This window comes from Strix uralensis, chromosome 27 (genome assembly GCF_047716275.1).
Source record: "Strix uralensis isolate ZFMK-TIS-50842 chromosome 27, bStrUra1, whole genome shotgun sequence".
Lineage (NCBI taxonomy): Eukaryota > Metazoa > Chordata > Aves > Strigiformes > Strigidae > Strix > Strix uralensis.
The window spans coordinates 6607013-6617498 of record NC_133998.1 but is presented as its reverse complement, the minus strand read 5'-3'; the positions used below and the strand labels follow the sequence as shown (position 1 = coordinate 6617498).

The window sequence follows — 10486 nt, the reverse complement described above, 5'->3', positions numbered from 1 at the left end:
CCCCTGCCCCGCCCGGGCCCTGCTGCGCTTCCTGTCGCGTGCGCAGCCCCGCCCCGCGCAGGCGCGCGGCGCCGCTCCTGATTGGCCAGCGCCGGGCGGGGGGAGGGCGGCGCTCTAGGCGGCCGCCGCGCTCTCTCTGGCCCTGGCGGACCGCGAAGATGGCGGCGCCCATGGAGGTGGCGCTGGTGTCGGACGCCGCCGGGCCGCTCTGCAACTGCTCCGTCTGGGAGCTGCACTCCGGCTCCGCCCTGCCCGGCTACCGCGGCGGCAACAGCGGGCCGCGGGGGCTGGCGCTGCTGGGCGGCGAGCACCTGCTGGGGGCTCAGCTCGGCAAGAGCTACATCAACGTCTGGGAGCTCCAGAGGAAGGTACCGGCGCGGCGGGCGGGCCCGGGAGGCCTCGGCTCGGGGAGCACCCCCGGGCCCCGCGGAGGGACCCCCCGACCCTGTGGGGATGCGCCGGGGCGCCCCGTCCCTGGAGACCCCCCGTCTCTGTGGTGAGGGCCCCTCTCTCCATAGAGACCCCCCCGCCCCTATGGCCAGACCCCACCACGGCCCCTCTCTCCGCAGAGACCCCCCCATCTCCATGGTCAGACCCCCAGGCCCCCCCTTCCTCCATAACGACCCTCCTCACCACGGGCAGATGCCCGACATCTCTCTCTCCACAGTGACCCCCCCACCAATGATGCCCCTGAGCCCCCCCATCTCTGGGGGGACCTGCCTGCAGCCCCCTCCCCGCCTTGCCCCCCTCCCCTACCGGGTCATGGATCCCGTAAAGCCCGGCTGCCTCCCCGGGGTCCCGGCCAATCGCACAGGAATCGCCAGGAGAGGTGTTTTCTGCAGGAGGGATCGCCTGTCCGGCTCCTCTCCGGGCCGTGCTCCCCCCACTGCTCCCCTTCCCGAGGCTGGGAAGGAGCATCACAGCTCCCAGGGCTGCCCAGTAATGCGACCGTCCCCGTCGAGGGAGACCCCGGGGGGATGTGGGCACCCTGCGCCTGGGCCCGCCTCGCCTGAAGCCTCCCCTTGCCTCGACCTGCTCCAGCCAAAAAGGAAACCAAACCGCAGCCGGGCAAACCTCCCCCGTCCCTGCACAGCCGTACCCCGTCCTCCTCCTGCTGCCTGCAGCCGCGTGTGCTTAAACGGTGGGACAGCAGCAAAGAGCCCTCGTCTCTCCGTTCCCCGCTGTCCCCCTCCGCGAGGCTGCAGGGAGCAGCAGCAGCTGCCTTTGGGTTTCAGGGCCACGGCTCGGGGTCTGTTTTTTCCAGTTCCCCCAAGGTGCGAGGAGCTGCTCTCGGACCTCCTGCTTGTTCTCCCAGGCTGTGAGCTCGCATCATCTTTTTTTTTTTCAATTTTTTTATCGATGTTATTTTGCTGAAATCTTCTGAGCCTGTTTTGTGATGAATCTCTGGGGTTCCCCAGTTGTGGAGCATAACTGCGTCCCGATCCCGTGCCTCTCGGTGCCCTCCTGCAGCGTGTCGCTGGGTCTCAGCTGAACCAGGGTCGTGTTTCTCTCTCCCTCCCGTACTCCAGCCTGGACTGAACGGCCTCTCTGTTCTTTCTGCCCCCAGGACCAGCTCCAGCAGAAGATCATATGCCCTGGGCCGGTGACCTGCCTGACAGCTTCTCCCAACGGGCTCTACATCCTGGCGGGGGTTGCTGAGAGCATCTACCTGTGGGAGGTGAGGGGCTGCCGGCTGGCACGGGGAGGGGGTGCAGAGATTCCTGGAGCGTTAGCGAGTGCCCCTGTCCCGTCCGGAGTCAGTAAATCTGCATTATCTGGGCTCCACAGCGGGGCAAAAGCGTTGCTGGGCCACGTACGTTACAGCCGTCTGGGCTCCACGTTGCCCCGAGGGGCTGGGGCTGGCTGCTCGGGGGCTGCCGTGGGTCCTGGGGGGCCTCCGTGGGGGTGCAGAGCGAGGGGCAGCTCGCCAAAGTGCAGCGGGGGAGAAGTGGCGGTGGGAGGTGCTGGGTGAGGCTTAGGCCTGTTCTTTCCTTCTCTTTCCAAGCTGCTACAGGTGCCTCGGGTCAGGTGTTGCTCCCTCGGAGCAGAAACACAGGATCTAGTTTTCCTTTAGCGCTTCCCCCATGTTTGAGCCTGAGGTTTGTGTGTGACTTGTGAGCTGGGATCTGCAGGGGCTGCTGCGCTCTGCTCATCTGCCTGTTCTTAATTAGCGGCGTATTTACATGGGGATTACGCTGCATTCAAAGCACTTCACCAAGCAAATAAAAGAACACGCTGGTTCCGGGCCCCAGGATTAAACACCAAGACGTCTAACCCGGAGAGCTCTCTGGCCCGGGGGAGGTTTCGGAGCATTGTTACGTGGGCGGCTCTATCTTAATTCATCAGATTTTTCTTTTAAAAATGCGCTTGTGGCAGCGTTGGGGGAAAAAAAGCCCTCGGAAGGAATGCTGGGCTGCGGCTGCGGGGAGCGGGAGTTCCTCGCCCGGGTGCTCTGAACTGGGCCCTGCTCTGCCTCTCCCGCAGCGGGTGCCCCCTCCTGCTGCCCCCCGCCCCCCTCGCCTCGCCAACGCTTCCGCGCCTCCGCCTGCAGCGGGTGCCGGCCCCGTCCTGGCCGAGGGAACATCCTGGGAACCGTCCGAGAGCTGGAGGGGGGCCCCAGAGCCCCAGTTTTGTGCCTTCTCTGAACCGCCGGTTCCCTGTCGAACTGCAGTTTGGTTTTGGGTGTAATTTGGACGATGAGAGGGAGTTGGTTCCGCTCTTTTATACGGGGCTCCCTCGCTGCCTCCTCGGTTCCTCCCCATCTGCACTGTTGCCTTTTAATGAGAAAAGCTCCAGGTTTGGGGAACCCCTTGTCCACCCTAAAGCCTCCGTTGCCCAAGATCACGCAGCCGTGCTGAAGTGCAGCAACCCCTGGGGTGCCACGCAGCCTCCTGCAGCTTTCGTAACCCCCGCGGCCATCTCATCAGATATGGGAGGTTGGAAGAAGCCGTCAAAGTGACATCAACAGTAAACAGGAAATCTTTACTGCACGCTTGTGTCTTGACTAGAGAAACCTCACTGGCATCGCTAGGTTCCAGAGTTAACGTGAGCAGGACCTCTTTAAACTCTCTTCTGCTGTATTTATCTTTGGTCCTAAGCGTATGTGGTGATACCAGGTGCACCCTGATGGTGCCCGTTGCCATCAGGGAGGTGCAGACGTGCTCGCCTGGTCGACACAACCCTCCCTCTTCGCTCCGCGGCTCCGCTCGCGCCTGGCACAGCCCGGCTGGGGCTGGAGCTGCCGGTGCTGCTGCACCCACCGCCGTTGAGGGCAGGATGCTGTGGTGTTCCGGGGTACCTCAGTGCTCCTTCCTTAACGTTCTGCCACCCCTCCCCTCGCCGCAGGTCTCCAACGGGAACCTCCTGGCCATCCTGAACCGACACTACCAGGACCTCACGTGCCTCTGCTTTACCGATGACAGCAGCCACTTTCTGTCGGGGGCGAAGGACTGCCTGGCCCTGGTGTGGAACCTTTACAGGTAACGCTGCCCACGGGGAGGCCTCAACCCATTCATACGGGGGATGGGGAGCGTCTGGGCAAGGAAGATTCGGACGAGAGATCAGCCACCGCTTCCCGGCAGAACCAGCTCTAGCTAAGCCCGCGTGTCTGAGCCGTTCGCGAAGCTGCTGGTGACAGCCCGTGTCCTCCTCGGGCGGCTGCTCGGCTGCTCCCGTCCTCCCTGCCGGGGGGGTTTTCCCGGTGTCTCACCGGCCTTTCCTAAGCTGTGGCACAGGGCTCCGACTTCTTTTCCCCTCTTGACATGGAGCGGATTCTGTCTGTTCCCTGCTAAGGGCAGCTGAGGTCTCTGTCCCCTCTGCGGGGGGAGCTCAGGAGAGACCCTCGGCCCCGGTATCGCGTGTGCTGGGGCCACTGGTGGCCGCTGTGTCCCACCCGGGGCTCTCGGCCAGCAGAGCTGTGCCGGGGAAAGCAGAGCCTGGGCCAGCTCTCCTCACAGCCGCCTCGCTCCGGCATCCCCAGCGTTGCTCTTGCCGACCTGCCGTGCCAACCCGTGTCTCTGCTCTCCCCTCCAGCGTGCTGCAGGCAGAGCCCTCCCAGATCCCCGACCCTCGGCACGTGTGGTCCCGACACAGCCTCCCCATCACGGACTTGTGCTGTGGCTTTGGGGGGCCCTTGGCACGAGCTGCCACTGCCTCCCTTGACCAGACAGCCAAGGTAAGGCTCCCTCCCTCCCTCCCTCCGAGCAGGAATCCGAGGTGCGTGGGCCCTGCAGGGTTAAAGCAGAGTTTCTGCTGAGCCGCAGCAAAGCCGGGGTGAGGGTTGCAGTAGCTGAATTTCTTGGCTGTCTCTGTGATGACTCAGAGCTGCCAGACCTAATGGGCTTTGCCTCTCCAAACACCAGCAGTTTCTCAGCACCTGCCCTCGGGCTGGGCCTCTGCGTGCTTTGCAGTCCCTCCTCTCCCGGGGAATGTTGGGGTCGGCTCCTCTCATCCCCCTCGCTGACGTCCTTTTCTTTTGGAGCCTGCGGCCTGTTCCTGCCCTGCAGGGAAGGGTCTGTCCCGGAGGGGGGGTCAGGACAGGCACCACAGGGGGTTACGGGCCCTTCTGGAGCTGCCTGGGAAACTTGTTGTCTCATGGTCACAGAGAGGCTGATCCTGGGTTCTGCCATTAACATTTAAGCCCCCAATTCTCCTGTACCCTCTCCCTCCAGCTTTGGGAAGTCTCCTCTGGGGAGCTCCTGCTTTCCGTCCTCTTCGACGTGGGGATCATGGCTGTGACGCTCGACCTCTCCGAGTATCACATGTTCTGCGGCGGGATGGACGGCTCCATCTTCCAGGTCGACCTCTGTGCCTGGGTGAGCGCATGGGGCCGCAGACCCGCTCCCTGCTGCGCCCTGAGCCCCGTCACCTCCCTGCCTGCCGGGGCGTGGGGGGTCTGGGGTCCCCTGCATCTCCTCTGCGCCCTCCAGACACAGCGATGAACCCGCTGGCTTCAGTCTTCCTGAGTTTAAACCGCTCTCCCCCTTCTTTCCTTATTTCCGCAGCCAGTGCAGAGAGACCGGACCTTCCAGACAGAGCGGGAGAACGGGAAGGTCTTCAAAGGGCACAGGTGAGGGACCAGACACACCTGCCGAACGCTTCGTTGCCCCTGTCTGCCCCCCACACCGGTTTCGGGCACTCCTGGGGTCATCCTGGGTTTAAACCTCCTCTTCCTCGTTCCAGGAACCAGGTGACGTGTCTGTCGGTCTCCACAGACGGCAGCCTGCTGCTCTCCGGCTCGCACGACGAAACCGTCCGGCTGTGGGACATCCAGAGCAAGCAGTGCCTGAAGACGATGAATCACAAAGGTAGACACGTCCTTATCTCGGGGATCCTTTCCTCCTCCGCTGCCAGCGCCGCTGCTGTCTCCCTTTTGCTGCTCTGACGCTGCCCTGGGCACTTCAGGCATTTCTCTGCTGCTGCTTCACGCCCCCAGGAGGGGCAGAGGCCTTCGAGGGCTGCCGCAGCTGTCTGGAGAAATGTTCTGACCTTGCCCGTGTCTGTTAACAACCGCCCTGTGCGCTGTCAGGGAGTGAGTCATAGATCTCACCCTGTTGCTGAGGACATCCAGGATCTTCCTCCTTGTTTTCCAAAGGCAGCGGTTGCCCCACACGCACCCCAGTGCCCGGGGAGGCCGTGGGAGGGAGGATGTGTCTGGAGAGGAGACTGACTGTGACCCAGCGCCGGGCGCCCGTGAGCTCACTGGGCCTGAGGTGAATCCCGTATCAGCAGTCGTCCGGGGTTTCAGCCTGGCAGCTCCCGCGAACCACACAAACCTCTGCGGGCTCAGCCCAGCAGTAGGTGCCTCAGAGTGGACGGTTTAACCCTCCTGTTGCATTTGAGCTGTTGCTGGAGCAGATTTCTGCCCTGACTGTGGTGGTCTCCCATCTCGCACTGCTCTCGCTGGCAGCGTCGCTCCCTGGGCGCTGCCTAAACCCTCCCCGGAGGTGATGGTGGGGGAAGTCAGACCCTGTTCCTCTGTGAAGCTGCTCCTGGACAGAGGTGGGTGAGCGGCTCCTCGGGAGCGGCTGCCTGCGGACCCTTTCCTCCTTCCCTTGTGCTGCCAAGGGGACCTACTGCAGCACCCGCCTGGCCTTGCTCCGCCAGCATTAGAAGGGTGAGAGCAGACAAAACCTGAGCTGTGTGAGTCAGCAGAGAAGGGGGGGGCTGAGCTTTCACTGCGAGCCGGCACCAAAACCTTCCTCGAGGCTGCAGGGGGGCCCGGGTGGGTGCAAGTTCTCCCCCTGGGGCGCAGGACCAGGCTGCCGGTGCCGCTGGGTGCCAGGGCCGTGAGCTGTGGGTGCTCTCTGCAGCCTCCGCTGGCTCGCTGCTTCCTGCGGGCTGGGATTTGGCTTCCCCGACATCCCGCTGCTGCCCGGTGCTTCATCCCAGCACGGCAGTGGGGAGGGAGCTGCCATGCAGGGGAGCCCACCCGCCGCGGTAGGTGGGGGGTCCCTGCAGAGAGCGCGGGCTCCCGCAGCCTCCCTGCGTCCCCTGTCCCCGTGTCCCCTCTCTGGGGCAGCATCTGCCGCCCCGTCTTAGCGGGGCAGCGATTTCCCGGCAGTGCCGGTTTCCAGCGGGTCCCCATCTCCCCTTGGCCTCTCCGAGCCGTGCCATGCGCCTCCCAGCAAGGTCAGTCCCCGCGGCCACCCCGCTCACCCCTCCGGCGCGTCCCCTGAGCCTTTCCCCTCCCGAGGCAGAGGTGACACCAACCTCTGGCCTGGTGCTCTCGGGAGAGCGAGGCCCTTCTGCTCGCTGGCGGCCGGGCAGAAACCGCTGCCCTCCCCCCATGATGGTGCTGCAAATAGATCGGAGGGGTTGGAGCGGGGCTCGGGGCTCGAGAGGAGCGTGGCTGTGCCGGCAGGAGAGCTGCAGGGGGCTTCTCCAGCAAGGTTTGCTCATCTTCAATGAGGCGGGGCAGAGAAATTGGGCTGCTGCTCCCAGATAGTGAGCTGGGACCGTCTGGGCAAGGCAGGGCTGCTCCCGGTCACCCAGCGTGGCGGCACCGCTCCGAGGGGAAGCGGGAGACCTCCGGGATGAGGCTGTGAGCCAACGCCCCCCCCCCCGTTCCCTTGCTGGTGCTGCCCCAAAACCCCTCGAGGCCCCGGTTCCCTCCTGTCACGTGAACTCTGTCCCTACGCCGTGTGGCACAGACCATCCCCGAGGGCTCGTTCGGTCGAGGCCACCCCGGGGACGCTCCAGCCCGTCCATCCTGCCGGCCATGGCCAGTGCTGGAACCCGGATTGTTGATTCTCCCCCAGTTGAGTCCAGTCCCTCTGCCCACACTGGCAGGGTGTCACCCCTGAGCCATCGTGACAAGATGGGCTTGGACGGGACGTGCATCTGCGCCGGGGCCCGCGAGCGGCCGGGGGCCTGCGCCTGGATGTGACCAGGTCTGGGGATCTGTGGGCTCGTTCCTGAGATTTCCTCCTCTTGGCCTCTCTTGTCCCTCCCTTTCAAATTGTCCTCGAATTCCCAGTGAACCGGCGGCAGTAATCTCGCTAATGGATACTTTTGGAAGCAGCAAACGTCTTGTCTTTAGGGAGGGAGCAAGAGTAAAGCAAAGGCTTGGTGAGAGCAGCTTCGGGGCCGGGCTGGGGCTGGCGGCAGAGCAGCGTCTGGGCCGAGCGTTCGGTAGAGCCTTCGGTTTGCTGGTGGGATCCAGCCACAGACCCCGCCAGGGTCGGGCTCTGAGCAGGCTCTGCTCTGGCTGGAGGGGGGATGATGGCGAGGGAGCCCTCGGCGTCGGAGCTGCGTTTGTCCGGCCTCTCTGCAGAGATGAAAGCTCCAGGCAGCTCCGGGCCCCCCCGGGCTCCCTCCCTCATCCTGCACCTTTCCCTGCGCCCTTGGCGGGGCGCTGGGCGGGCGCTGCCTCTGCTCAGGTGCATCTGGATCCTTTTAACCTTTCCCTTCGCGCTGTCGAGTTCGGATGGGGGAAGATGGATGGTCGGGGATTTATTAGCGGCGACCGAGCCGCGCTGCTCCCGCACGAGCCCGCTGGCTGCCGGGGGTGGGCTGCAGGCAGGGTGGGGGGCTTCGGGGGGCTGGGGGGTCGCTGTGTCTGACGGGGAGAGGTTTGGGGTGTGGGGGACAGCGGTGGGAGTTTGCCAGTGAGCACGAGTTCAGAAGGGGGGGGGCGGAGGGGGCTGCTGACAGAAAGCAGCAGCCTGTGTGGGTAAATGCAGTAATTAAAGCGCTCGTTAGCTCTGCCAAGCAGGAGTGGGTGATGGATGGTTCCACTGAGGGGTGGCTGGTTCTGCCCGGGCTGCGGAGCCGCGGCCCCGCTGCCAAGGACGGGGAGAGGGGCTCTGCCCCCTCCCCGGTGCTGGGCAGGAAGGCAAGAGCCTGGCAGCTGCCTGCGCCGCGGGTCGAACGCTCTGTTCCGGGGCTGCCCGAGCGGCCAGGCGAGAGGCAAACCCGCGGTGGGGGCAAGTCCGACCCGTCCCCTCCTCTGGTCCCGTCCCAGGTCCGGTTACAAACGCCTTCATCGTGCTGGCCCCGGCCAACATGTTCAACCCGGACGGGAAGCCCAGCGTGCCTCTCCCCAAATTCAGCAAACACCTCCACGGCACCGAGAGCAACGACGAGCAGGGCAGCGAGGGAGTGACGCTGCGCCTCGGGCTCCACCAGCAGGTACCGGGGCGAGGGGATTGCTGGGGAGGGGGGACAGAGGGCTGAGGGGGGTTCTGGGCCACAGGGGGGCAAAATTTCTCCTCCAGCCAGAGCAGCAGCAGCGATTGGTTGTGCTGCTCCACTGCTGCTCTGATCTTCCCCCGCGCTGCTGAACTTCCCCCAGCGCCGTTTTTTAAAGCGGTGGAATTGCCCAGTTAACTGATGGTGGGGGGAGCAGGCAGGGGAGCAGGCAGGGAGCAGACAGGCTCTTCCCCTGCTCTCAGCAGCTCCAACCAGGCTCTGCTGGTGCCACAGGCTCAGCCCTGCCCCGCTGGAGTCCCCTCGGGTTCCGCTTTGTCCCGCGGGGCTGGGGGGTTTCCAGGGGCCCGCGTCTCCCGTACCCACCCCTCGTGTCCGGTCCCGCAGGACTCTGGGGAGAGCTACCTGGAGAAGGCCGAGAAGATGTACGCGCAGATGTACTCGACGCGGGAAAAGGTGAGAGCTGCTCCGAGACGGGGCCATCGCGTCCTTCTGGTGCGGCCCCCTGGGGGGTTCTCGGAGGGCCCTGCGCGAGCTGGGGACGGAGGAACCAGCCCTGGAATTTGCTGCTGGTGTCGGCAGGAGGGACCGCGGTCTGTGTGCGAGGTGGAGGAGGGAGAGGATGAAAGGGTTTGGGATTTGCTGCTGTTGGGGGGAGCCAGCGCCGAGACCCGGGTGCCTGACACTTTTCTGTGTGTTTTTTCTGTCGCAGAACCTGGTGGGGGACCAGGAGCATCTGACGATCCAGGTGAGCGAGCTGGAGGAGGAGGTGAGCACCCTCCGGAAAATCAACAAGAACCTCTTCGACTTCTCCGCTCGCATCATCACCAAACCAGCCAAATGAAGAGGCGCCCCCCTGCCCTCCCGCCCCTCTGCCTCTCCCTGCCCAGCTCCTGGGGAAGACCCAGCCCGTCCTCGGGCACACGCGGGCGCCAGCGCCCGGCTCGCGGCCTCGCCAGCCCCCGGCACGCGCCGGAGCATCCGCCTGCTGCCGTGGGACTGAGCCGCGCGGGGCCGCGGGGCTGCTGCCTGCGGGACAACACAGGGACCGTTTTCACCCCGATTCGGCGCCGGCGGGGGCGGACGCGGAGCAACCGGCTGCGGGGGGAGCGGCGCCGGCTCCCAGGGAGGGGTTCAGGACGCAGCTCCTGCTCTTTCCCCGTCTCCTCCCCTGGCCCTTCTTTTGTTTCTTTTCGTTACTTGACCCTGCAGTGCAGACAGAGAAGTGGTTTTTCTCTTAATACCGGTTTGAGATTGGATTTTGGAGACCCCTCCCGCCCACCCTGCCCTGGGAAACGCTGCTCCATGCTGCCGGACCCCTCACGGCCGGGATCCCGCTGCGGGGTGACAGCGGGGGCTGAGCAGCTCCTGGGGGTGCCCGGGGGCCCCTGGGGTGCTCCCTGGGGACAGGCCGGGGGGGTGCTGGGGTACCAGGCCTGGGGGGGAGTCCTGCCCTGCCCCATCCATCCTCCTGGTCTGGTGGGCAGGGGGCTGGGGGGGTGTGGGGGTGTCCCTGGGCTCAGAGGGCAGGTGGTGGTTTTGGGGTGCAGGGCTGACTCCTTCAGGGAGGGGTGGGGGGGCCAGCAAGGTGCTATTTCCAGTCTCGTAAGTTGACAATTTATATATATTTGGATCCAGCTACTTAGTTTTCATGGTGTTCTGGGGAATCGGCCTTTTGTATTGTCACAAGCATGGCAGCGGGGGTTGTGGGTTTTGTTTAGGTTTATTTTTTACATAAAAGATTTGTTTTTTATAGTGAAAGATGCCTGAGGGTTTTCCTTACCTCCCCGCCGGTACCCCCAGACCTCGGTAACCCACCACCGCGTCCCCCCAGCGC

The 10486-nt window shown here is 64.6% G+C and overlaps 1 protein-coding gene across 2 annotated transcripts; it reads left to right on the top strand.

Annotated features, from left to right (window-relative positions):
* The first annotated feature begins 150 nt into the window (after positions 1 to 150).
* WDR18 (WD repeat domain 18) lies at positions 151 to 9684 on the top strand. Of its 2 annotated transcripts, XM_074851618.1 has the most exons (10): positions 151 to 368; positions 1568 to 1678; positions 3346 to 3479; positions 4033 to 4174; positions 4671 to 4814; positions 5004 to 5068; positions 5182 to 5306; positions 8465 to 8631; positions 9037 to 9105; positions 9362 to 9684. In XM_074851618.1, exons 1-10 carry the CDS (start codon positions 159 to 161, stop codon positions 9491 to 9493), a joined length of 1299 nt encoding a protein of 432 aa, XP_074707719.1. In that variant the 5' UTR covers positions 151 to 158; the 3' UTR covers positions 9494 to 9684. The 2 variants fall into 2 exon arrangements, with proteins under 2 accessions (XP_074707719.1, XP_074707720.1); XM_074851619.1 differs by lacking the exons at positions 8465 to 8631; positions 9037 to 9105; positions 9362 to 9684 and adding an exon at positions 5594 to 7496.
* The last annotated feature ends 802 nt before the right edge of the window (positions 9685 to 10486 follow it).

Excerpts from the sequence above, each read along its gene's own strand:
- WDR18 (XM_074851618.1), top strand. The coding sequence starts at position 159 with ATGGCGGCGCCCATGGAGGTGGCGCTGGTGTCGGACGCCGCCGGGCCG. Across the intron at positions 3,480-4,032 it reads CTGGTGTGGAACCTTTACAG|CGTGCTGCAGGCAGAGCCCT; the intron begins GTAACGCTGCCC and ends TCTCCCCTCCAG. Across the intron at positions 9,106-9,361 it reads TGTACTCGACGCGGGAAAAG|AACCTGGTGGGGGACCAGGA; the intron begins GTGAGAGCTGCT and ends TTTCTGTCGCAG.